Source organism: Maylandia zebra, linkage group LG9 (assembly GCF_041146795.1).
Source record: "Maylandia zebra isolate NMK-2024a linkage group LG9, Mzebra_GT3a, whole genome shotgun sequence".
Classification (NCBI taxonomy): domain Eukaryota; kingdom Metazoa; phylum Chordata; class Actinopteri; order Cichliformes; family Cichlidae; genus Maylandia; species Maylandia zebra.
This window is the reverse complement of record NC_135175.1, coordinates 31369227-31397182: the sequence shown is the minus strand read 5'-3', so window position 1 is coordinate 31397182 and position 27956 is coordinate 31369227. Positions and strand designations below refer to the sequence as shown.

General features: G+C 40.9%; 1 protein-coding gene and 1 long non-coding RNA gene across 6 annotated transcripts; one reads left to right on the top strand and one right to left on the bottom strand.

The window, feature by feature from the left end:
• Window positions 1-53: 53 nt before the first annotated feature.
• LOC143420340 (uncharacterized) lies at window positions 54-27579 on the bottom strand. 4 transcript variants are annotated; one of them, XM_076888333.1, is made up of 7 exons: window positions 27459-27579; window positions 24604-24709; window positions 23043-23639; window positions 21547-22717; window positions 8390-8495; window positions 1510-2358; window positions 54-1184 (listed from the first exon to the last, which is right to left on the bottom strand). In XM_076888333.1, the coding sequence occupies exons 5-7, from the start codon at window positions 8405-8407 to the stop codon at window positions 612-614; spliced, it is 1440 nt and encodes a 479-aa protein (XP_076744448.1). In that variant the 5' UTR covers window positions 8408-8495; window positions 21547-22717; window positions 23043-23639; window positions 24604-24709; window positions 27459-27579; the 3' UTR covers window positions 54-611. The 4 variants fall into 3 exon arrangements, with proteins under 4 accessions (XP_076744448.1, XP_076744449.1, XP_076744447.1 ...); XM_076888332.1 differs by lacking the exons at window positions 21547-22717; window positions 23043-23639; window positions 24604-24709; window positions 27459-27579 and adding an exon at window positions 11671-11777; XM_076888331.1 differs by lacking the exons at window positions 8390-8495; window positions 21547-22717; window positions 23043-23639; window positions 24604-24709; window positions 27459-27579 and adding an exon at window positions 4095-7472.
• LOC112435276 (uncharacterized) lies at window positions 13509-20394 on the top strand. Of its 2 annotated transcripts, XR_003024511.2 has the most exons (4): window positions 13509-13797; window positions 16481-17251; window positions 17367-17483; window positions 17707-20394. It is a non-coding gene; the product is annotated as an uncharacterized LOC112435276 (long non-coding RNA). The 2 variants fall into 2 exon arrangements; XR_013100160.1 differs by lacking the exons at window positions 16481-17251; window positions 17367-17483; window positions 17707-20394 and adding an exon at window positions 15770-16312.
• Window positions 27580-27956: the final 377 nt, after the last annotated feature.

Below are 27956 nucleotides of genomic sequence, written 5' to 3'. Positions count from 1 at the left end.
AATCAAGACACTGCTGCTGTGCTACATCCATAAATAATGAATAAATTAGGAGCTAAAGCTAAAAGGACAGTTTATTTGTACCATCTTCATGTCAACACATTCAAGAACATCACAGATGAAAGAAACATTAAAAACTTCCACACTACACAAAGCTAGAAAAATAGTTTCTTCCTTTCTGTAGAAAAAACAAAAACATCAAACACCTCCAAGACTCTCTTTGAAAGAACTAAAAACCTTTATTCTCATGGTCCAATCATGAGTGAACTCCCCGATGAAGCCTTGTGTGCTAAAACATGTCAGAGTTTAAAGGTTAAACATGAGTTTCCAAAACGTTTTGCTGGAGAACAATGAACTATTTGACTGAGTTTCAATTATTTACAGACGAGCAAAACCAGGACAGAGAAAAAAGGACAAAACTGACTCAGTAAAACGACAGAAAATAAGATCCCATGTAAATCTGTATTATGTAGAAGTTCAGCCCAGCAACCAGTTCAGTTCAACACAAGTTTAAATGATTCTATCTGAACTCTGTGGAGCCTGATCTCAAGCTTTTTGAGTCTGACACTGAAACCAGAGGATCTTTCTGTCTCTTCAGATTCACTGTGATCCAGTTATGGGAGTGATTTCAGCCCTGAGTGATCACGCTGATGTTTGCACAGAGCAGACAATGAGGTGAATGTTTGGGCACATTGGTAACAGTGAAACAGTTTATTAGTAACGTGGGATCGTTTGTGTGTGGAGTATGAACTGAGATTCCTGAAGCTCTTGTCACACTGGTCACAGCTGTAGTTTCCTTCCATGTGTGCACGTTCATGATAGTAACGATTACCTGAATGTGAGAAGGTTTTGTCACAGTGTCTGCACTTGTATGGTTTCTCTCCTGTGTGGACTCGTTTGTGTGTTTTAAGCTCCCATGCAGTGGTGAAGGATGACCCACACTGATCACAGAGGTGCTTTTTAACCCCACTGTGAATCAGTTCATGCCGTTTTAATGCACCTGATGTGGTGAAGCTTCTCCCACATTCTTTGCAGTATTTCAGTTTGTCTCCAGTGTGTCTACGTTGATGTGTTTTTAGGGTGGCTTGCTGACTGAAAGTTTTTCCACAAAGGTCACAACGAAAGTCTTTCCCACCACCACAGTGATGACAGGGTTGAGAACTAGATCCATCTGTGTCGCTCTGCTTCTAAACAAAGACACAAAGACAGTGTAAGTCAGTCCTTCAACACTTTTATCCTGAACGTCGCCTGAAATAAAGAGCATCTCTGCAGACGTCCAATTACATTTGACTGTTTCAGTTAACACACTCAGTTTACTGGGCTGCAATAACTACAATACTACCACCATAATACTACAGTAATACTAAAATCATAACTGACATGAAAATCTGAATAATCACTCAGAGCTGCTTTTCCATGCAGTTGAATTGCTAACATGCTAACACAGTTTAATGAGCAGAGTTGTTCCAAACAGTCAGGCTAAAATGACAAGATAACAATATAAATACATACCTCACAGTAACTGCACTTGTTGAGTCTCTTTCTGGTGTGGATCTGTTGGTGTAGTCTCAGGTAATGTGGAGCTTTAAAAGTCTTCTCACACAGGTCACATTTATAAGGTCTCTCCTCAGTGTGGATAAACATGTGTTGTTGTAACTGTGTGTGAGTTATAAACTCTTTGCCACACTGTTCACAGCAGTACACATCATGTCTGGTGTGAATGCGTAGGTGTATATTTCGTTTCCCTCTCTGGCTGAAAGTTTTTCCACAGATGTCACAGCTGTATGCCTTAATTCCAGAGTGGGTAACTAGATGACTCTGTAAGCTGCCACTGTGAGTAAAAGCTCTGCCACACTGATCACAGCTGTACGCTTTAACTCCACTATGGATGAGATGGTGTCCTTTTAGGTAACGCTTCAAGGAAAAAGACTTTCCACACAACTCACAGCTGAACGGTCTCTCTCCAGTGTGGATGACCTGATGCTGTTTTAGTTTATCCTTCCTAGCAAACTCCTTCCCACACTCGTCACAGCTGTATGCCTTAATTCCAGAGTGGGTAACTAGATGACTCTGTAAGCTGCTACTGTGAGTAAAAGCTCTGCCACACTGATCACAGCTGTACGCTTTAACTCCACTGTGGATGAGTTGGTGTTGTTTTAGGTAACGCTTCAAGGAAAAAGTCTTTCCACACAAGTCACAGCTGAACGGTCTCTCTCCACTGTGGACGACCTGATGCTGTTTTAGATTAGCCTTCAAAGTAAAATCCTTCCCACACTCGTCACAGGTGTGTTTTTTCTCTCCCTTTCTTCTGTGAGGTTTGTCGGCCTCCTGAGAGCGCTGACTTCTCGCTCCATGTTGGTCCTGCAGTGACAGAGATACAAACAGAGGCAGTGAGTGAAATGCAGTCGTGGAACAAACTCAACCTTCAAACTCCCTCCATTAACACTAGTTTTAAACCTGAAGGTGGAGTGTGGGACCAAACACCTTAAAGGTCTCTTATCCCCACCTGCTGGTAGTTCTAACACATTACATCCAACCTGCTGTTAAAAATAATTCATGACTGTTCAAACACTAAAATCATGCCCATCCCTCCTGATTGTGTACACACACACACATTATTTTATAATTTATATTATTTTGTTGTTTCTAATACATATTTCTATATTTTGTATAGATTTATACATAATTATTCAGTGATAATAAATCCTATGTTTGTTTATTTGTTTATTCAAAAAGAATCCCATTAGCTTCCACAACAGATGTTGCTCATCTTCCGTCAAATACTATCACATAAAATATTATACAATAAAGTGGATTCAAGATATCCACATAATTTGGCTCTTACATCCACAGTGAGGTTTCACAATTGTTAAAATATAAGCAATCAATAATAATAATAATAATAATAATAATAATAATAATAATAATAATATCAATAACATTCAGGCACATTACACAAATTTCAAAAACAAATCATCTCTTACAATATTTACAACAACTAAAAGCTCTGTGAATCGGCTTTTAAGTATGGAAGCCCGTTTCCGCCACTAAATAAAAACAAAACAGCTAGTATCCATAAGATGAAATTTTGAGAAATATAACTCGAAATTTCGAGTTAGCTCTGCCAATCAAAAATATAGGTGAATGAGGTCGCTTTCTTGTTACCCGGAAGCATATGGCGCAGAGGAACGTGCACTCAAAAACGGATCCCAACAAATTGGCGCTTTTGCGAGTACGTTTGCTGATAGTAACACCATGTGATTCAGCTAATAACACAGGGATTTCATCATTTGTGAAGCCAGGCTGAAAACACTCAGCAATCTGTGCATTCACGACTGGATGTAATACCGGTAGCTTAGCTGTAGCATTTGTAGCTGAGGGCTTCAGCTTCCGGGTAACGAGGAAATGACGAGGAAATTACTGATTGGCAGCGCTAACTCGAAATTTCGAGTTAATAAATCGAAATTTCGGGTTAATACACTCAACAAAAATATAAACGCAACACCTTTGTTACTGCTCCCATTCCCCATGGGATGGACGTAGAGACCTACAATTCATTCCAGATACACAATATAACCATCCCTCCCAAACAGTGGTCACAAATCAGTCCAAATGTGTGGTAGTGGGCACATCTGCTATATTGAGATAATCCATCCCACCTCACAGGTGTGCCACATCAGGATGCTGATCTGACATCATGAGTAGTGCACAGGTGTACCTCAGACTGCCCACAACAAAAGGCCACCCTGGAATGTGCAGTTTTTTGCGCTATTGGGGGTCTGGGGACCCAGAACCGGTCAGTATCTGGTGTGACCACCATTTGCCTCATGCAGTGCAACACATCGTCGCATGGAGTCTATCAGATTGTCAATTGTGGCCTGTGGAATGTTGGTCCACTCCACTTCAATGGCTGTGCGAGGTTGTTGGATATTCGTGGGAACTGGTACACGCTGTCGTATACGCCGGTCAAGCACATCCCGAACATGCTCAATGGGTGACATGTCCGGTGAGCATGCTGGCCATGCAAGAACTGGGACATTCTCAGCTGCCATCTGCCCTGAACAATGTGAACCATGATTCATCCGTGAAGCGCACACCTCTCCAACGTGCCAGACGCCATCGAATGTGAGCATTTGCCCACACAAGTCTGTTACGGCGACGAGCTGGAGTCAGGTCAAGACCCCGATGAGGACGACGGGCATGCAGTTGAGCGTCCCTGAGACGGTTTCTGACAGTTTGTGCAGAAATTGTTTGGTTGTGCAAACCAATTGTTCCAGCAGCTGTCTGGGTGGCTGGTCTCAGACGATCTTGGAGGTGAACCTGCTGGATGTGGAGGTCCTGGGCTGGTGTGGTTACATGAGGTCTGCGGTTGTGAGGCCGGTTGGATGTGCTGCCATATTCTCTGAAACGCCTGTGGAGACGGCTTATGGTTGAGAAATGAACATTCAATGCACGGGCGACAGATCTGGTTGACATTCCTGCTGTCAGCATGCCAATTGCATGCTCCCTCATTGCTTGTGGCATCTGTGGCATTTTGCTGTGAGACAAAACTGCACATTCCAGGGTGGCCTTTTGTTGTGGGCAGTCTGAGGTACACCTGTGCACTACTCATGATGTCAGATCAGCATCCTGATGTGGCACACCTGTGAGGTGGGATGGATTATCTCAATATAGCAGATGTGCCCACTACCACACATTTGGACTGATTTGTGACCACTGTTTGGGAGGGATGGTTATATTGTGTATCTGGAATGAATTTTAGGTCTCTACGTCCATCCCATGGGGAATGGGAGCAGTAACAAAGGTGTTGCGTTTATATTTTTGTTGAGTGTATGTCGAAATTTCAAGTTAATATGTCGAAATTTCGAGAAATTAACTCGAAATTTTGAGTTATGGATCCTTTTTTTTTTTTTTTTTAGTGGCGGAAACGGGCTTCCATAGTTAAGTGTTCATTGAAGTTCTGAATAGTTTGAATAATTCTCTAATGTTATAAGGCAATTTATTCCACTTAAACGTTGCTCTAAAAGTTACTTTTAACTCGAGCATTTACTAAATTGCAGTTTGCTGAAAACTGTGTAATATGATTATGTATTTCATCTGGATACTGCAGCTGAGCAGAAATAAATGTGGTGTGTTTAACAGAATTGCTTTCTTTATAAATACAAGTAGGGCTGCTCAATTAATCGCATTTTAATCACAATTACGATCTGGGCTTTCAGCGATCATTAAAAATGACTGAGCCGATTATTAGCACCTCCCTCGTGCTTTACTCTCGCGCTGCTCCGTGTGGCAAATCGAGCGCACTTCTCTGCATTTCGAACAGACGTCACAACAATTAAGAGGACCGAGGGAAGCTCGGAAAGTTAAGCAGAGCTTATTTGGAAAGAAGAGTGACTGCCGTTGGTTGAAAAGAGAGGTAAAAAAAAATAAAACTTCAGTGGTGTGGAAACATTATGGGTTCGCGGAGTCAGACGTGGATCAAGTAGACACAGTGTGTAAACTTTGCTACGGTGTCGTAGCTGCACCACAGAGCAACACTGCAAAGTTCACTAAACATAGATGTTTACATTTTTCATTTATTTTTTATATTGCAAACATTTGCGCTGTTATCAGTATTTGCACACTATTTTATATTATTTTTTTAAAGTCATTATTCAATACATTGTTATTGTTAACCCTTTAAAGCTGGTCAGAGCTGCACGCTCCGTTTTGTGTAACTATTTTTAAATCCCTGTAGAACCTGAACCGCGTAAGCTAGCGCAATAATTTTTTTTGCATATGAAACCGGAGGAGTTGTACTTACATCTTATGCCATCAGCTTGTCCTCTGTCACGGTTTCCTTCCACATATAGCTTTGCAAAAATTGCATAAAAAGCGCTTGCAGGAACAAAAACATAATATTCCAGAAACACGCTTTGCCGATCCAATCAGCTGTTCATAACACTTCCCACATTGAACAAGACGTCAACGCGAACTATCGCATGTACGTCATTTCCTGCCCGAAACAGGAAGTGACGTCATTTTCGCGGAAAATGAAGTTTTTTACTTGTAGGCCTTAAAAGCCAATACTGATGTTTTTATAAGTCATGTTTAACTCTATACTTTTCTGAATAGTTGCTGGGATGCTTAAAACTCGAATTGCACTGCTTTAAATAGTTTATTTTGATGCACAAGCTGTTTTCTTTGCAAATTTGCATCATAGGATTGTTTTTTGTTTTTCCTGCAGTATATAAAAATTGCTGTATCTCCAAAATAAAACTATGAAGACACTCAAAATAAATTTCCTGTTGTAAACTATTTTTTGCAACTTTTTTGTATTTAAAGTTTTGAGGGATGAGCTTCTTAAATTTCTCCAAGTAGAAATATATGTAACAAAACAAAAACGATTTTCAATTTTATTTGTAGTTTATTGCACTTTTTTGCAATTAATGTAGTTACTATGGACTTAATGCATACATGTTATTAAAATATGGGCTATAACAGTTGTATTGATGTATAGCAACTTGAAATGCTCCCACAAATGGCACTACAACATGTAAAAAAAATATATAAGCTCTGGCAGACTTGGTTCTATGGTAGGTCTTCAAGGGTTAAATAAATATCGTCAAATAATCGAGATCTCAATTTCAGTGAAAATAATCGTGATTATCATTTTTGCCATAATCGAGCAGCCCTAAATACAAGTAAGCCATAGAATATTTTAGTCTGTACAGGAAGCCAAGAAAGTTGATAATACATTTTATCAATATTATTATAGTATGAACATCTTAACACTAATCTGGACGCCTTATTCTGGACTAACTGAAGTCTGTTAAGATCTGTCTTATTAGCTGCTGACCAAATGATTGAACAATACTCCAGATGAGACATTACTAGTGTATTAATGACATCTTTCATAATTGAAGAACTGATACACAAAGAGCATTTCATAGCCATAGCTATGCCTTGTCCCATTTTCTTAAAAACAATCGATGTGCTGAGACCATGAAAGGTGGTGATTTATGGTAACGCCGAGTAGTTTCATCTGGGTGACGTGTTCTAACACTGGCTATGGAAAGACTCAGTTGTGGGCTGTTGACTAATCTGCTTCTAATTAACATAGATTTGGATTTAAATACATTTAAAATCATGTTGTTTTTACTTATCCAGTCAAACACATTCAGCAAATTTTGTTGTGACACGTTGGTCAATTCAGAATTGTCACTGGCTGAATAAAACATGGTGGAATCATTGGCATACCCAAGATTAAGCCAAGACATATTGCAGATCGTCAGTGAAAACTGAATAGAGAAGTGGAGCGAGCCAGCTGCCTTGGGGTAAACCGCAGTTCATAACTGAGAAATAACCATTACAATAAACCTTCTGCTATCTTCTGTCCAAATAACTTTTTTTTCCAGCACAAAGCAGCTGGTGAAAATCCATAACATTTTAGTTTATCAATCAAAAGATCAAAATTTATCAAATCAAATGCACGATATACATTTGGAAATTTGCGATAACGATATAACTGACGATATAATTGACACTAGACAAAATACTTTACAACTCCACAACTTTATTAGTGCAAAAAATCCATCAATATATTTTCACTTAAACAAGCAGCTGTTTTTTTATGTGCATTAAAGTTATATAAAAATGTAACAGTGCAAATGCAAATTGCTTGCTGACAGTTTAACCAAAAGGCATTTCCAGAGGAAATTGGCTGACATTTGCATTTGCACTGTTAAATTTTTATATAATTTTAATACACATAAAAAACAGCTGCTTGTTTATGGGCTCAAAATGTGGTCATAAATATTTTGTACTTGTAAAAAAGAATTTGTGTGTGCGTAAAAAAGATTTGTATGTGTAAAAAAGATTTGTGTGTGCGTAAAAAAGATTTGTGTGTGCGTAAAAAAGATTTGTGTGCGGACTTAGAAAAAAAACCCCTGCAAGTTACAAGTGCGGATTTTGACCCTATTTTTCTTCCTTTCATCTGATTGTTACATTTGTGATTGACATGACATTGACCAATCAGATGAAAGGAAGAAAAATAGGGTCAAAATCCGCACTTGTAACTTGCAGGGGTTTTTTTCTAAGTCCGCACACAAATCTTTTTTACGCACACACAAATCTTTTTTACGCACACACAAATCTTTTTTACGCACACACAAATCTTTTTTACACATACAAATCTTTTTTACAAGTACAAAATATTTATGACCACATTTTGAGCCCATAGTTCTTTAAGTGCAAATACATTGATGGGGTTTTTTTTGCACTAATAAAGTTGTGGAGTTGTAAAGTATTTTGTCTTGCATCAATTATATCGTCAGTTATATTGTTATCGCAAATTTTCAAATGTATATCGTGATAAATATTTTTGGTCATATCGCCCTGCTCTGTCTGTCACCTTCTGTGTTGAGCTCATTGTTTTCTCTGTAGTGGCTGAGCTGAGTCCAAGTAGCTGAAAATGTTCCTCTGCTGCTCCGTCAGACTCTTCTCCTCCTGCTGATCAGCTGGGACACAAAACAGATCTTTGTTAGGCTCCACACTGCACTGAAGAGTCAAAGTGTCTCATATGTTCATCTGACAACAAAAAACAAAAAAATTTTGCTTCCCCAAGTGGGCAAACAGACACAAAAGGTTTGAGCACCGATACCAAATTTAGCAGTATGGCAGACCAGTAGCAGGAGAGACTGAGGCCTGTTATTAGAATCAAATGCCCAGTGGGCCGACACACCGATTTGCAACGATAAGACTCTTGGTGGCGCTGTCACTTGGTGTTCGCTCGCTCTGCGGTAGAGTATCACTTCCTGTTCCTGCTCAAACACAGTGGTGTTTCTGAGTAGCTTATTTGCTTAGCAATTTAATTAACAACTTTTAAATACATTCTTTTTCATAGTATAATCTTCACGTGCTTCATCCGAAGCACACTTTCTGTGTACTCACTACCTAATTTATAGCCAAAGTATTCACTCACTTTCTCTGTACTGTTTCGCTAGCTTAGCTTAGCTCGTAGCCGACTCGTTAGCACCATGGCTACTTCACCTGTCCCTCCTGCACTTTCTTGCTCATTGTGTCAGATGTTTAGTTACTCCTCGGCCTCCTTTAGCAGTAATGATATCTGTAACAAATGTAGCATATTTGCAGCTCTTGAGGCCAGGATTACTGAATTGGAGACTCGGCTTCGCACCCTTCATTCACCCATAGCTAGTCAGGCCCCTGTAGCTGGTGCAGCCGAAGATAGCGTAGACCCCGCTAGCTGTTCCCCGGCAGACCCCAAGCAGCTGGGGAAAGAGGGCGGCTGGGTGACGGTGAGGAGGAAGCATAGTCCTAAACAGAAGCCCCAGGTACACCACCAACCCGTTCATGTGTCTAACCGTTTTTCCCCACTCGGCGACACACCCGCCGGGGGTCGAACTCTGGTAATTGGCGATTCTGTTCTCAGACATGTGAAGCTAGAGACACCAGCAACCATAGTCAATTGTCTTCCAGGGGCCAGAGCAGGCGACATTGAAGGAAATTTAAAACTGCTGGCTAAGGGTAAACATAAATTCAGTAAGATCATAATTCACATCGGCAGTAATGACACCCGGTTACGCCAATCGGAGGTCACTACAATCAATATTGAATTGGTGTGCAACTTTGCCAAAACAATGTCGGACTCTGTAGTTTTCTCTGGTCCCCTCCCCAATCAGACCAGGAGTGACATGTTTAGCCGCATGTTCTCCTTAAATTGCTGGCTGTCTGAGTGGTGTCCCAGAAATGATGTGGGCTTTATAGATAATTGGCAAACCTTTTGGAGGAAACCTGATCTTGTTAGGAGAGACGGCATCCATCCCACTTTGGATGGAGCAGCTCTCATTTCTAGAAATATGGACAAATTTATTAAACCCCCCAAAATATGACTATCCAGAGTTGGGACCAGGAAGCAGACTTGCAGTCTTACACGCCTCTCTGCAGCTTCTCTCCTCCTGCTACCCCCCCCAAACCTATCTCCATAGAGACTGTGTCAGCTTCCAAAAAGACAAAAACAAACTAAAAACCAGCAACAAACAACTTAAACATAAACAATTACAAAGAAAGAACAATACAGTATCCACCTCTGAACCAAAGAGTAAAACAGTGAAATGTGGATTATTAAATATTAGATCTCTCTCCTCAGAGTCCCTGTTAGTACATGACTTAATAATTGATCAACAAATCGATTTACTCTGCCTTACAGAAACCTGGTTGCAGCAGGATGATTATGTTAGTTTAAATGAATCAACACCCCCGAGTCATTCTAACTACCAGAAATCTCGAAGCACAGGCCGAGGGGGCGGTGTGGCAGCAATTTTTCACACCAGCCTATTAATTAATGAAAGACCAAGACAGACTTTCAATTCATTTGAAAGCCTGATGCTTAACATTGTCCACCCCAGCTGTAAAACCAGTCTTACTTGTTATCATCTATCGTCCACCTGGGCCTTACACAGAGTTTGTCTGATTTCTCAGACTTTACATCTAATTTAGTTCTGAGCTCAGATAAAACAATTATTGTGGGTGATTTTAACATCCATGTAGATGCTAAAAATTACAGCCTCAGCATGGCATTTAATCTGTTATTAGACTCAATTGGCTTCTCTCAAAATGTAAAAGAAGCCACCCACCACTTTAATCACACTCTAGATCTTGTTTTAACATATGGCATCGAACCTGAACATTTAACAGTGTTTCCTGAAAACCCTCTCCTGTCTGATCATTTCCTGATAACATTTACAATAATTGATTACACAGCGGTGGAGAGTAGACTTTATCAAAGTAGATGTCTTTCTGAAAGCGCTGTAACTAAGTTTAAGAATATAATCCACCCACTGTTATCATCTTCAATGCCCTGTACCAACATAGAGCAGAGCAGCTATCTGAACGCTACCCCCAACAGAGGTCGATTAACTGCAGGAATGTCTTAAAGACATAAAGACCTGGATGGCCGCTAACTTTCTGCTTCTTAATTCAGATAAAACTGAGGTTATTGTACTCGGCCCTGAAAAGCTTAGAAATATGGTATCTAACCAGATTCTTACTCTGGATGGCATTACCTTGGCCTCCAGTAACGCTGTGAGGAACCTTGGAGTCATTTTTGACCAGGACATGTCCTTCAATGCACATATTAAACAAATATGTAAGACTGCTTTCTTCCATTTGCGCAACATCTCTAAAATTAGAAATATCCTGTCTCAGAGTGACGCTGAAAAACTAGTTCATGCATTTATTACTTCCAGGCTGAACGACTGTAATTCATTATTATCAGGATGTCCAAAAAACTCACTGAAAAGCCTTCAGCTACAGAACAATGGAGATTTCCGTTATATGGTAACGCCTGCAACTCACGTGACGCCCAGAATTGTACAATACGGATGCTTGAGAGTGCGCGTGTGATGCAAGTATGTGTAGAGTGTTGAGCGCGTGATCAGTGGTGAGAAAAACAAACCACGAAACTTGACCTTTCTTTACTCGTGGCTCACTTGCACTTCTAATATATTCGTTTGCACACTTACACACACAGCTGTGGTTTCCTGTTTTGCTACACTCTGGAGAGCCTCGCCTTTAACGGTCTCCTCTCACAGAGAGCAACAGAAAACTTCATTCAGAAAACTTCGAAAAACTCGAGATTGACTGAACTCAGTTCAAAGTTACCTTGACACTTACCTTTAGATGTGAGAGGTAGCGATGGTCCGCTTGAAGCTGACGCTCCGGTGCGTGTGTGAAAAAGATCAACATACTGCTTCAGAAGCACCGTGTCGAGGCTTGATTCGTTTGGCCAGAGTCACGTGATTAGTGACGTCTGAAGCTTCATTTAGAACGTACTTTTTTACTGAACTTTATTGAAACACAATAAGTATACAACATACAAACAGATGAAGTTTAAGAAAGAACAGAACATGAACATACAGAACCGGGGGTAAAAAAAAATAATTATATGAGTACGTGCAAAAATCAACATATATAAATATTGCTCCTTTTTGTTGGTTGAGTCTGATATTGATTGTATGTACAATTCCATATCCTTATAAAAAAGCAGAAATATGGTGTTTTATTAATAAACTTACATTTATGGATAGAACATTTAGCTAAACGTATTAAGAAATGTATTATAAAAAACATTTATCATTCTTCCTGGTGAACTTAAAGAAACAGAATAAAACATTTCCCCATCATTAAGAAAACGCCCTTAAAATATGGACAATAACAAAACTGTTAAATTCTTCCAGAATCTCTGTGTAGAGGAACAGTACCAAAAAAGATGTGCTACAGTTTCTGGATGATGCCCACAGAAAGTTCAATTAGTATTTATGTCTCTTTTAAATGTTACCATATAGTGACTGGCTGGGTAACATTTATGAAGAATTTTATATGAGATTTCCTTCACCTTGTTTACAATTAGATATTTATGGGCTCATCCTGACTGTCTTTCAGGTGATATCTGGAACATGTCGGTTCCAGTAAGATATTATATATATGGGAGAGACACGATATCTTCTTGGAATAAACTACGTATTCTCTTATTGCTGTTACCAAGTTCCTGTGAAAAGCAGATTTTTCCCACTGCTGACTCAGCTGGATCAGGGAGAGTGACTGAGGTAGATATTGACCTGTCAGTGTTTTTATATAACATTAAGGGTATGGCACCAAGCACCATTGAGAATTCCCAAACACTTACGGGAAATTATATAGTGTAAGGGATTCATTGTAAGTAAGTCGTACTCCCTCTTTATTAACCAGCTGAGCCACCAATAGGATCCCATTTTGGACCCAAGTTTCCAGGAAAAGTGATTTATTTTTGAATAAAATATCTCTGTTGTTCCAGATGAGTTATATGTGTGGTAAGAAGTTGTGTTTATAAATGAGGGTCCACGCTAAGAGGACCTGCTTATGGTTTTTCCATATAAAATTAAAGAGCATGCGGTCGATGTCTTTACTAATTTTCTTATCCAGATGTAAGGAGAGAGCAGCATATGCCAGTCGGGATATCCCTTCAGCTTTAGTAATTAAAACTCTACCTTTCAGAGATAAATCCCTTTGCAGCCACTGGTTGAACTTTTTTTTGTGTTTCTTTTGTCAAGAAAAACATGTTATTTTACTGTCACTGTGTTATCATTTACATGCACTGTCATTATTTCATCATTACTTCATTAGTCTGTATTACTTATCATCAGCTTATCATCAGTTTATCATGTATCATTTATCAGTTATTTCAGAGCACGCAGAATAAAACATATTCTAGAAAGCACCAGCTTGGCTGCAGGTCCAGGCAGGCCCAGGTCAGATAAGGATAGTCAACTCTCTTTGGCCTGAACCCACAATTTCACAAAACTACACACTCTACACACTATTGGTTAGGTTCCCAGGAAACATGAGTGGAAACATCTGGTATTAATTCTGGGAAAGTCTTGTTGTTCTGAACATAGAGGAGGTCTGGGAATTGTCCTGACGTCATTAAAGGCTATAAAGCTTTCTGTAAAGAGCAGAAAGGAGAAGACGAAAGATCAAGGCTTCCCCGCACACTGTACGTGTACTGTGTGTGTGTAATAAAACACTTTTTGAACACCTCCGAGGACTCTGTCTGCGCTCCCTGCGGAGGGAGATGGAGCCTGATGTTTTGCAGTGTCTATTTTCACCATTTATAGGTGTTTTAATAAAATATTTTGTGTTGACCCACTATGGACTTTCAGTCGTAGGTCTCTTCCTCAAAATTCGAACCGCGACACTTTGTATAATCGGAGTGAAGTTTGATGAGCATCTTGACTTTTGGTCTTGGGATATTAACAGTCCTGGGTATGTGACTTCTTGTTTAACAGAAATGTTACAGATAGCATTTGCAGTGCAGCCTTTAATTGCTAGTAATTCACATTTTTTAGATTTAGACATAAACCAGATGCCTCAGAGAAATCACTAATAACACTAAGGGCTGGACGGATTTGATTTGCATTCTTCAAGAAGAGTGTGGTGTCATCAGCTAGCTGGCTGATGATGAGCTCCTTATCAGCTATGGTGATTCCTTGTATAACAGGTCAAATCTCGGGGTGGAGCCGTTAGTCATTTTAATTGAGCTATTGCCATTTGTGTACAAGGTTTTGAAGCTTTACAGAAAAATGCTAAATTTTTCCAAAGAGTGGAACATAAATTGATGTTCAATTGTATCAAAAGCCTTTTAAAAATCCAGGAAGAGAATGAAGCTATTGTCAGATACCAAATCAGAGTAATCAAGTAGATCTAAAACCAGTCTAATGTTATTAGAAATGTATCTATTTCTTATAAAGCCTGATTGTGTCTCATCGATAATTGTGTCCAAGACCTCTTTAATTCTGTTAGTAAGTACTAAAATCATAATCTCATAGTCATTATTGAGCAGACAGACGGGTCTCCAACTATCAATAAGAAGTAAGTCTTTGTTTGGCTTTGGAATAAGTGTTATGAGACCCTGAGTAAGAGTAGGAGGGAGGGTGTTATTCTCTATACTTTCTATGAAAACCTGCAGTAAGAACGCAGCCAGGAGATTAGAAAATGATTTATAAAACTTTGCAGTTGAACCATCTGTGCCAGGAGATTTGTTGGCCTTAAGTGCAGAAATAGAATTACAAACTCCCTCCACAGTCAGAGGGCTGTCACAGAGACTTCTATCTTCCACAACAATAGTTTTTAGGTTTTTAATATTATTGAGAAACAGTGTTGAGACATCCTCATTATAGTTTGAGTTGTACAGTTTAGTATAGAATTTGGCACAGAAATGTGAAATTTCTCTAGGATTGTCAAAGACAGTGCCATTAATATTTAGTTGATTTTGGATCTGTATTTTTCAAGCCTGAAAAAGCAGAATTTTGTTCTCCCTCCTCCAGCCACCTCTTCCTGGATCTTACAAAAGCACCCTCAGCCTTGCATCGACAAACTGTTGCATATGATTTTAAAATTGTCAATTAATATTTGCATTTAAAATTATGAAATGTGATTCATTAAACATGTTTGTGGTGGTTACAGTAAAATATATAACTTTTTCTACTTGGATTTTATGTTTTTGTCTGATTTTAGATCAATTGTGTCAGTACAGTATGTCAAAATGAGAACATGACTGTAAATTCAGACATGTGAGGTTGTGCTGAAAAGAATGATGCCAAACAAGGCAAAGTAAATCGTTTGTAAAGGTGAAATATGGAGGTAAAATCAAAAGTAGTTAAAAATGGCCAATTATCCCTGGAGCCCAGAGGGTTAAACGTTTTTTTAAAGTAACGCTATAGTTACTTTTCAAGTAATTCATTACTTTCAGAATCTTGTAACTCAGTTACTAACTAAGTGACTTATTTGAAGAAGTATCTAGTAACTATAATTAATTACTTTTTCAAAATAACTTGCCAACACTGTTTATAAGGAAGTGAGTCATTCGCAGGATGTGTGGAGTGTTCTGATGGTGAGAGATAGCAAACCACAGATCGTTCTATTGAGAGATATGGAGCCAGAGAGGCAGAGGAGAGGTTCTGTCATGTGGGAGTATTTTTGTTAGATTTTGGTCAGTTTTGGTTGGGTTTGCCAGCTTTGTGTTCTTGTTATTTGTTTTTTTGTGTTTATTTTATCTAAAAATGTAAAAACCTTAAATTGTCAAAAATCTGCTTTTCATAATATAAATATCATGATATAACTTTAGAAAGACTTCCATTTGACTCTTTACATTTAATGTAATAAAAAAATATTTTTAAAGTAATCTCAAATGTTATTCTACAAATGTGCAGCAATTTAATGTGTTTATTCTTTTTAGCTTATAGTCTGTGGAACCCAGGACGACCAGATACCTGCATCTCTACCAGTTTCTGTGCACTCCAGCCTTCTTTTTACAGCACAGTGTTAACTTTATGACCTTTCACAGCACCTCTGGAATCTGGATGGCCGACACCTGACAATCAGGATGAACCGTGTGTTTGGCTGATGTTTGTTTTTCTTTAAGAGTGTTTGTAAAGCACAGCACAGACAGACATGCGAATCGATCAAACTTTTCTACAAAACGTTATACCAGTCCGGGTCAGGAAGGGCGATATAGCACGGACCCGTCAGATGACTACGCCGGATGGAAACATAACCGGAAGCGTCCCAGGGACTTTCCCTTTGACCTTCATCCTGGAACCGACCTTTGACACTTGGATGTTGGCTTAATTTTTACCCAAAGAGAAGTTTGACCCTAACAAAAAAACACGATACTGTGATACTTTGATGTTTTTTTCAAATAATTTGGAGCGAGATTTATGTGACTGTTCATCTAAAATCCAGCAGAGAGTGAAAATACAAGAGCTGCTGCAATCCTCTGCATTAATGATCTCTGTTTCTCTCTTTCTGTGTGTGCATGTGTGTGTGTGCATGTGTGTGTGTGCGTGCGTGTGTGTGTGCGTGCGTGCGTGCGTGCGTGTGTGTGTGTGTGTGTGTGTGTGCGTGCGTGCGTGCGTGCGTGTGTGTGTGTGTGCGTGTGTGCTCACAGAGGGGAGGTCACAACAGGAGTTCCCTGAGTTGACACGTATGAAGCATAAAGTCAGTTTGGAGCAGTTGGTAAACACAGAAGTACATCCAATCTTGACTAAATTTCTTGTTTATCTACTTCATGCACATTGCACGCACAAGAATCCAAATCTCTGTATCACAATGATTTCATTAAAGCCTTATTATTTTATGGGGGCAATATCACATATTACCGTAGATCATTAATAGGGAACAAAAAAGAAGGATCACATCGGCAATGTTGCTGCGAGACAGAAGTCTTGACACGTACTTATAACTTAAACCACAAAAAACTCAGTTACAGCTGGTAAGATTTGTGGTATAAACCAGACTATCACAGTCTGCATCTTTACAGGGTTGTTTTCTGCTTTTGTTCACTCCTAGTGTGATTAAAAAACAACAAACACAGAGCCCACTAACTATTAGCCGCTTTCCCCCCTAAACAGTCAGTTGACTGAGAGAAATGCAATCCATTATTGTGAACGCTGAAGGAGATGTGCTCCAAGGTCAAACTTATATTTCCTTAACTTACATCCTATGTTCTGTTTAATTCCGGCATCCCTTCATGGCTTGATGGAAAAAATTGGTTAAACCATTGCTCAACTTATGTCTGAATGATGGCAGATAATTCTGATGAAACTGACCCCGTAAGAACTTTGCAGCTGAGTCGAGGGCTCGTGGAAATAAGGTCAGGAAGTGTCCGGCGTGACTGCGCGTGCGGGCGTCTGACAGACACACTAGTGCAACTCAGAGTGTGAGCAGCAACTCCTGTATACTAAACATAAGAAAAGTAATTTGTAGTGCTTCTCTTTTTTTAAACCGAGATTCCAGGGATCATGCTTATATGGTTTTCTTTTATTCAAAAACAGGTTAGTTTAGCGATCGTGTAACTGTGTCCTTGACCTTTTTACCGGCTTGAGAAGTTGGTTCCCTGGTGCAGATATCTGGGATGGTTCAAACGCCGAGTCTCCAAATGCAAACAAAAGGTTATTTTACACGTTATTTCTTAAATGTGTATAAATGGGATGATGACGATAAAAGTAATAAACAATAAATGTAAATCTGTTTTTTTAACTTTGCAGACTCATTTACCCACTCCAGTGACAGCGATAAAAAAAAAGATCATGACTTTAAAGAGATTATGAACAAAATGCATTACATTTTGTTTTTTGCTACATTAACAACTTTTCCAACTCTGATTCTCTGCAGGACCAACACGGACACCAGTTTAGACTGAAATCCAGTTCCGACGGCACACGCAACATGTTCAAGCTTGCACGGAGGCATCTTTCTTTCAGCTTAACGAGTGAACCGTCAGCTCGTTCAAACACACGTTAAAGTCCGTTTGGCTCGACACCACCGAACAGAGGCAGCAATATAACATAGCTAACATTAACAGTGCAGTGAATCCTGCTTGTGCCGTGATATTCAGGACTGCAAACCGAGCAGCATCACTGACTTTCAGCTTGTTGTGTTTGTGGATATATGACTGACTTTAATTATCCATAAAATCATCACATTCTCTGTAAGATTAAGGTCGACTATTGAACAGCGAATATTTTAAAGGCTTTAAAACCAAGTTAGTACAAACATCACTAATGTCACATAACTTTGCCGACATGTGGCCAACAGTAATGCTTTAATGTTCTTCATTATTAAACATTTGCACATAAATAAGTGACATAGTATTCAGTAAGGCGAGTTTATTTATATAGCACAATTCAACAACAAGGTCATTCAAAGTGCTTTACAGAGACATTAAAAAACAAAAATAAAAAGCATGATTTAAAATGGATTAAAAAGAATTTAAGCTTAAAAGTGTGGATTTGGTGCTTTATTCTATAAAGACACATCTCCTGGATGCACTGGTACGCATCTTCAGTGATGTATCCTAGGGTCATCAGGTGTTTCGGGTCTCTCTCTTTTGGCCACAGCTTGTATGATGTTGGAGACATCCTCATCAAACTTCTGCCACTCGCTCTGGCTGCTGGCTGGGGGCCACTTAATCCGCTGTTGTGGAACTACACTGCTTGGATTGGAAGAGTCCTGTGCATGGAGGGACTGGGCTCTGTGGGGTGCCTCCTGGCCGGGCTCCTCCTGCGTCTCACCAGGTTCAGGACCTGTGCGTTGCACCTCACTCTCCCGCTCCAAACATTTCATTCTAGCCTGATGGACATTTAGGCCACGCTGGTTCTTGCACAGCTTGCCGCAGATACATGTCTTACTCGTAGTCCTTTCCATTGCATTAGTCGTTAACCTTAAGTCCGTCCGATTGGAGACCTCATCCTCCCCCCCTCTCGGGGTCTCCTGGGGGTATCTTTCTTTAGGGCTTTCCATAGCTTTTTGGGTGCTTTCTCGCGAAAACTGCAGACCGGGATGCTAGCCCACCCTGCCCCTGGAGCCGTCTTTCCGAGCTGTCATCTGTCTCTCCAGTCGTCACCAAACTTTCTTGGTTGTCACCTAGACTCTTCCTAGGCGTCACTGGCTCAGCCAGAGTTTAACTATAAAGACACATCTCCTGGATGCACTGGTACGCATCTTCAGTGATGTATCCTAGGGTCATCAGGTGTTTCGGGTCTCACAACATCATACACCCTCGCCCAGGCGACCCAGCCGGGGGTGATCAGGCCCCGACTTGCGTACCAGTAGCTACCCACGGATCAGCCCTCTTAATCCACAGCCACCTTGTGGCTTTCTCTGCCGCTTCACTCACAGCCTGGATGGCCCTCTTCTTGGCTGCCCCAGCCACGCCCAGCCGGCCTAGGACTTTGCAGAGTGATCGTCCTGCAAAGCCCCTACAACCCACTTCTATGGGCTCATAGAAAGTCTTCCAGCCCCTTCCCCTGCACTCTTGCACTAGTTCCTGGTACTTTCCTCGTTTCCTTTCATTAGCCTCCTCAATCCGCTCTTCCCAGGGCACTGTGAGTTCCAGCATGATCAGCTGTTTTGAGGCCTCAGAAATAATTATCAAGTCTGGCCGGAGTGATGTTTTTGCAATGTTCTGAGGGAACTTTAGTTGTTTACCCAGGTCAGCCTGTAGCTGCCAATCAGAGGCTGTGTTGAGAAGGCCAGTTGTCAAATGTGGGCGCACCTGGGGTTTCTCTCCAGCCTTAATAAAAGAGATTGCCTTCCTCGGAGCATGATGATGCTTGCTGGTGCTGATTGCTGAGGCAATCTTTTCAGCAACTACTCTGAGCACCTGGTCGTGCCGCCAACGATACCGACCATCGGCCAGGGCCCTTGGGCAGCCGTAAGCATAAACCTGCTCGGGAGCAGTACTGTACTGTACTGTACTTCCTCAGGAGGCTGAGGTCTTTTAACATCTGCAGGAAGCTCCTGAGGATGTTTTACCAGTCGGTGGTTGCTGGAGTACTTTTCTATGCTGTGGTGTGCTGGGGGAGCAGCACAGCAAGGACTCATCCAGGCTGGAGAAACTGATCAGGAAGGCTAGCTCTGTGGTCGGCATGAAGCTGGACACTCTGGTGACAGTGGCAGAGAAAAGGACATTAAAGAAACTGATGGACATTATGAACAATGCTGGACATCCTCTGCACACGGCCATAAACAATCAGAAGAGTCTGTTCAGTGACAGGTTGCTTCTCCCAAAGACAAGAACTAACAGACTTAAAAACTCCTTTGTCCCACACGCCATCAGACTGTTTAACTCCTCTCTGGAGGGGAGAGGGAGGGGAAACAGGAGGACAAAGGAGGGGGGAACAACTAAGCTGTAGTGCCTCTTCACCTCACTGTGCAATACCTTTTGTGCAATACTTTTGTAAATAGTCAACGGTGCAATAGACTCAATACTTGAAATGTGCAATTCACTTGTATTTTTATTTTTATTCCTATTTATTCTATTTATCCCCTTCGTATATTTTATTTATATTGTCTCTGTATTTATATATATGTGTGTGTGTATAACTCTGTAACTTCTGTCGGTGCTGTGCTTTTTTGGAAATCGAATTTCCCAGAGGAACCCACCCGAGGGATTAATAAAGTTCTATCTTATCTTATCTTATCTCTTACTTTATGTAAACAGGATTAGATCGCGGCCATGCAGGTATGTCCGCTTCATTTATACGAAAGCAACAGCGATATTCCACCACTGTTTCACCATAAATAAATATTATCAATGTAACTAAAGATAATGCAGCACTTGATCCTTTTATTGATTTCACACAGATACATACAGGTCATTTCCTAAAAAAGGGAAATGTACTATTAACATTCTATTACGTGTATGTGATTATTACAGATGTAATTCATATTTCAGAGTAGTAATTGTAAATTACTTCGTGTAATCAAGATGAGAGACCACGGCTATAAAAGCGAAGGTGGATTTGGGAAGTCTGTCGCAGCCATGTCCTGTCCGTATACGCGACCAACCCATTGCGGAAGGTGCAAGATTGATAAGGAGAGTCCTCAGAATTCAGCGTATATTGCGGGACAGACAGGATCCTTCAGCTCAGCGTGACAGTGTGCTCATAGAGAGATATCGATATTCCCGTGAGGGTATTATTTACTTAACCAACTTGTTGACAAGGGGGTGCAGGACCACCACCTGTCTTTTTTTGCTCTGCCCTTTTCTTGGTTGCTGTTATGAACAAACTAACAGACTATTACAGGGTCTCTTTCCAAGAGACGAAAAGCAATATAAGAGATAAATATTACCATTCTGTAGAATATTCTTATATTTCACTTTTATTTGTTCCCATGTTCTAGTGGGTCCTGTTGTGGCTCTAATGTGTAAGGGGATATAATATAACATATTATAATACAATATAATGCCATATAATATTGGATAATATCGTGTCATATGATAGATCTACCCTACCGCCTACTGGTGTTGGCCAGAGGGGCCGATGGCGCGATATGGCAGCCTGGCTTCTGTCAGTCTGTCCCAGAGCAGCTGTGGCTACAACCGTAGCTGCTTCCACCAGTGTGTGAATGTGAGAGTGACTGAATAGTGGCATTGTAAAGCGCTTTGGGTGCCTTGAAAAGCGCTATATAAATCCAATCTATTATTATTATTATTATTAAATCACCTACGAGTTTAATTTGTCAGCAACTTTCTGCCAGCCCTCTCTCCTTGCTTTTGCAGCCTTTGCAGTGTTCCCTTGCGTTTTAATTAAACTCTGAAACTCCTGAAATCCCTCAATCAAGAGTTCTTGCTCTGCTGCCGAACAATACTGAGCGCGCTCCTTCGACATTTTCGCTGACCACTCAGCGGGTTGCCGATCAATGTTTCTACTATCGATGCGTAGCCCCTTTTACGACACCCAGTGATGTCACATTACTGCTGTACTAATCGTCAACGGCAGGTGTGTTCGGGGAACCGGATTAGCGAGCTCACGGTTAGCGCGATGGTTTGGTCTTGGATGTGTCATTTGATCTTGGATGTAGTGAGCGACGTACGAAGAACGGGCCCCTGGACAGAGAAAAAAGGACAAAACTGACTCAGTAAAACGACAGAAAATAAGATCCCATGTAAATCTGTATTATGTAGAAGTTCAGCCCAGCAACCAGTTCAGTTCAACACAAGTTTAAATGATTCTATCTGAACTCTGTGGAGCCTGATCTCAAGCTTTTTGAGTCTGACACTGAAACCAGAGGATCTTTCTGTCTCTTCAGATTCACTGTGATCCAGTTATGGGAGTGATTTCAGCCCTGAGTGATCACGCTGATGTTTGCACAGAGCAGACAATGAGGTGAATGTTTGGGCACATTGGTAACAGTGAAACAGTTTATTAGTAACGTGGGATCGTTTGTGTTTGGAGTATGAACTGAGATTCCTGAAGCTCTTGTCACACTGGTCACAGCTGTAGTTTCCTTCCATGTGTGTACGTTCATGAGAGTTACGACTATTTGACTGTGAGAAGCTTTTGTCACAGTGTCTGCACTTGTATGGTTTCTCTCCTGTGTGGACTCGTTTGTGTCTTTTAAGCTCCCTTGCAGTGGTGAAGGATGACCCACACTGATCACAGAGGTGCTTTTTAACCCCACTGTGAATCAGTTCATGTTGTTTTAACTCAGTTGGTGTGGTGAAGCTTCTCCCACATTCTTTGCAGTATTGCAGTTTGTCTCCAGTGTGTCTACGTTGATGTCTTTTTAGGGTGGCTTGCTGACTGAAAGTTTTTCCACAAAGGTCACAACGAAAGTCTTTCCCACCACCACAGTGATGACAGGGTTGAGAACTGGATCCATCTGTGTCGCTCTGCTTCTAAACAAAGACACAAAGACAGTGTAAGTCAGTCCTTCAACATTTTTATCCTGAACGTCGCCTGAAATAAAGAGCATCTCTGCAGACGTCCAATTACATTTGACTGTTTCAGTTAACACACTCAGTTTACTGGGCTGCAATAACTACAATACTACCACCATAATACTACAGTAATACTAAAATCATAACTAACATGAAAATCTGAATAATCACTCAGAGCTGCTTTTCCATGCAGTAGAATTGCTAACATGCTAACACAGTTTAATGAGCAGAGTTGTTCCAAACAGTCAGGCTAAAATGACAAGATAACAATATAAATACATACCTCACAGTAACTGCACTTGTAGAGTCTCTTTCTGGTGTGGATCTGTTGGTGTCGTCTCAGGTCATGTGGAGATTTAAAAGTCTTCTCACACAGGTCACATTTATAAGGTCTCTCCTCAGTGTGGGTAAACATGTGTTGTTTTAACTGTGCATCTGTTGTAAACTCTTTGCCACACTGTTCACAGCAGTACACAACATGTCTGGTGTGAATGCGTAGGTGTATATTTCTGTTCTCTTGCCGGCTGAAAGTTTTTCCACAGATGTCACAGCTGTATGCCTTAATTCCAGAATGGGTAACTAGATGCCTCTGTAAGCTCCTACTGCAATTAAAAGCTCTGCCACACTGATCACAGCTGTACGCTTTAACTCCACTGTGGATGAGATGGTGTTGTTTTAGGGAATCCTTCCAGGAAAAAGACTTTCCACACAAGTCACAGCTGAACGGTCTCTCTCCAGTGTGGATGACCTGATGCTGTTTTAGATTAGCCTTCAAAGTAAAATCCTTCCCACACTCGTCACAGGTGTATGTTTTCTCTCCCTTTCTTCTGTGAGGTTTGTCGGCCTCCTGAGAGCGCTGACTTCTCGCTCCATGTTGGTCCTGCAGTGACAGAGATACAAACAGAGGCAGTGAGTGAAATGCAGTCGTGGAACAAACTCAACCTTCAAACTCCCTCCATTAACACTAGTTTTAAACCTGAAGGTGGAGCGTGGCACCAAACACCTTAAAGGTCTCTTATCCCCACCTGCTGGTAGTTCTAACACATTACATGCAACCTGCTGTTAAAAATAATTCATGACTGTTCAAACACTAAAATCATGCCCATCCCTCCTGATCGTACACACACACACACACACACACACACACACACACACACACACACACACACACTTACTTTTTCTAGATTTATACATAACCATTCAGTGATAATAAATCCTATGTTTGTCTTATTAGCTGCTGACAAAATGATTGAACAATACTGGGTTTTTTTTACATTAAGGAAAAGGCACCAAACATCAAACCTATTTAAGCCTAAACAGTAACACATGAAAGTAGAGCAGGGCGATATGACCAAAAATATTTATCACGATATACATTTGAAAATTTGTGATAACGATATAACTGACGATGTAATTGACGCGAGACAAAATACTTTACAACTCCACAACTTTATTAGTGCAAAACACCCATCAATATATTTTCACTTAAACAAGCAGATGTTTTTTTATGTGCATTAAAGTTATATAAAAATTTAACAGTGCAAATGCAAATTGCTTGCTGAGAGTTTAACCAAAAGGATTTTCCAGAGGAAATTGGCTGACATTTGCTCCAAGGCATTTGTATTTGCACTGTTACATTTTTATATAACTTTAATGCACATAAAAAACAGCTGCTTGTTTAAGTGAAAATACATTGATGGGGTTTTTTTGCACTGATAAAGTCGTGGAGTTGTAAAGTATTTTGTCTAGTGTCAATTTTATCGTCAGCTATATTGTTATCGCAAATTTTCAAATGTATATCGTGATAAACATTTTTGGTCATATCGCCCTGCTCTGTCTGTCACCTTCTGTGTTGAGCTCATCGTTTCCTCTGTAGTGGCTGAGCTGAGTCCAAGTAGCTGAAAATGTTCCTCTGCTGCTCCGTCAGACTCTTCTCCTCCTGCTGATCAGCTGGGACACAAAACAGATCTTTGTTAGGCTCCACACTGCACTGAAGAGTCAAAGTGTCTCATATGTTCAACAAATTTTTGCTTCCCGAGGTGTGCAAACAGACACAAAAGGTTTGAGCACCGATACCAAATTTAGCAGTATGGCAGACCAGTAGCAGGAGAGACTGAGGCCTGTTATTAGAATCAAATGCCCAGTGGGCCGACACACCGATTTGCAGCGTTAAGACAAAGACAGCTGTGTTTTATCCTGGAATACATTTATTTTACATTTTCTTGAAATGTTTTTCATTATAGCACTTTTACCTCCAACTAGGGGTGCAACGATACACAAAATTCACAGTTCAGTTCGATACTTTGGTGTCACGGTTCGATATTTTTTCGATACAAAAAAAAAAATGTTCATGCCTTTTTAATTAGTCATTTATTAACATTATAAATATATATTTTAACTCAAAAGTACAGTTTTTAAATTTAATGTTGATGAAACAACAAAAATAAATAAATAAATAAATCTGATTGAGGAATCACTCATCTTTGGAAAAGAGAGTTTATTACAGAGAAATGGCTCTTTCCAAAATAAAAGCTATTCTATACGCTTCTTCTGGGCTATACTCTCAGCAGCATATTAAACATATCAGGTCCCCATAAGGAGAATCATGTGCTAACGGCTGCCTAAATGACTCTGGTAGCGTTTGTGGCATGTGTGCTTGTTGTTTTTGTCTGCTTCCACTTGTCTTTGCACTAGGATGATGTCGGCATAAATGTGTAGTCATATTCATTGTGTTCCCACTAGTGCTGTCAGCGTTAAACTCGTTAAAATGACGTTAACGCCATAACGCTGCAAATCTCCCTTAACGAGTTACCATGGATCGTGTGCGTGGGGCTGGACGGCATCAACATGTTAACGAGCTAACTGCGATAACGCACTAGTTCCAACCAATTGAGCATTGCGTGGCACATCGGACATACTGTTTTACTTTTGTCCATGACGCGCTTACCATCAGGGTCATGCTTCACATGAACATCACGATAGTTTCAAACGCCAGATCTGAATGAAGGTGGGGGAGGTTCAATTTCGGGTAGCGTTGAGGCAGTTGCCATATTGCAACGAGCTTGGCTTCTGTCTTGCTAGCTTGCGCTGCGCTCAGTGGATCTGCACTCGACAGTGCAGCCTAGGCGGGGTAGTCGAACACAGATCTACTGAGCGCTCAACACAGACAGCATCGTTGGAAGAAAAGTTGATAAAACAAATAAAAGATTTTGTATTGTTCGATACATATGCATACCGAACCGAAAGCACTTTATCGAACGTATTTGCTTGTTTTGTTTTTTTAAAAACACACTCCCTTCACCTCTTCTACATTCTTATGTTTCTCCCAGAGCAGATCTGAGGGGCAGCCCCTCAGTCATACACATATACTTTTAATCTCACCCTTAAGGGGTGGTCCCCAGGAGTTTCACAGCATGGTTTAGAACAGTGGTTCTCAAACTGTGGTACACATACCACTAGTAGTACTTAGTCTCTCTCTGGTGGTACACGGAAAATCTCAATTTTTTTTTTAAAGACTAAACAATATGTAATTGTGGAGGTATGCAAAGATGACACAAGCGTTCCCGGGGCTCTTCTGGGAGAGAGGGTGGACCAGAAAACGTCTCCCCGAGCATGAGTCCTCTATAAAGAACAGCTTATTGCCAGTGGTTGCGGCCACTCCTGCAAGTGAGTAGTAACCCTTTGCAGCCAGCAACAGTGAATTGGTAAAGCCAGCTGTCGGAGGAAGACTTGAGTGAAGAGGAATCCGCCTTCATCTGTCTCTAGCAAGGACAGTGTGCTCTACATGAGCTCAAGAGCAATACCGTCACCCAGACCCGAGAGAGAGGGGTTTCTCAGTCCGAGGGAGTAGCGCCGTAGACGTGGACAAAATTGTTGGTACCCTTCAGTCAATGAAAGAAGAACTGACCAGGGTGTCACTGCAGTTTGTCACACTGCGCACGCGCAAACACAAATGTCAGCGAAAAAGACGGCACAGCACAGCACATGTGTGTGATCTGGACACAAGCGATGGAGGCACAACTTGTAGAACTTTGGAAAGCTCATCCGAGCCTTTTCGATGTGGCCTCACAAAATTATCACGACCACAACAACCGTGAAAATAGTTGGATCTACACTGCTGCTCAATCACAGCTGCCTGATCAATGTTTTTCATTAGCAATTTAGCAAAGTTGATGGTGGTGGTGTGTCTGTGTGAGTGAAAGACAGAGAGGGAGAGCGAGCGACAGAATTTCCGTTATAACCTTCATTTTATGGACGCACAGTGTGAGCACTCAGGTCGCATCAGAGCATCGGGCCGTATAGTGTGAGACCCTGCACCGTGACCTATGAACTTCTAACCCCTGCGAGTCAACGTACAGTTTGAGTAGGAGCTGAATCGCGCGACTGAAAAAAATCGCAGTGTCTGCCCAGCATTAGCCCACGTATACTACGCGATGCACGACGAAGGCCAAAATCGGGCCGATCGCCAAAACGGTCGCACGACTCAAAAATCGGCTCAAAATGGGCCAAAAATCGCACAGTGTAAGCCCAGCATAAGCCCAGCATTACACGCACACAGCTGTGGTTTCCTGTTTTGCTACACTCTGGAGAGCCTCGCCTTTAACGGTCTTCTCTCACAGAGAGCAACAGAAAGCGTCCTTCAGAAAACTTCGATAAACTCAAGATTGACTGAACAGTTCAAAGTTACCTTGACACTTACCTTTAGATGTGAGAGGTAGTGATGTGTCGAAGCTTCGAAGCGTGTCGAGTAATCTCGGGGGAATTTTTGTGACGCGCGTATCGAGGCTCGCTTTGATTACGTATGCAGTGACGTTCGAGGCCTCGTGGGCAGTCCGTACCACGTGATTCAGGAACTGGCTCGCCGGTTCGCGCCAGATTCGAAATAAAATGGGCAGCAAAACACAGCTGATTCCCTCATCACGCTGTGTTGTGGAATTGGATTACCTACGTGCTACACAGTTACTTGAGCATTTCTTCTTCGATGGAACCAGCAAGGAAGAGATTTTTTTTCTCTTCTAATAAAGTATGTACACAGTAATAAATATCACAAATGATAAGTACCATAATATAAATAAACAACACTACAGATCCTATAATGTCTTTTAGTTTATTAAAAAGTGGAGCGCCACACAGTTTGTGTCATTATCCAGATGTACATAAGCATGATTACACAGTTACTAGGGGTGGGTTTTGATTA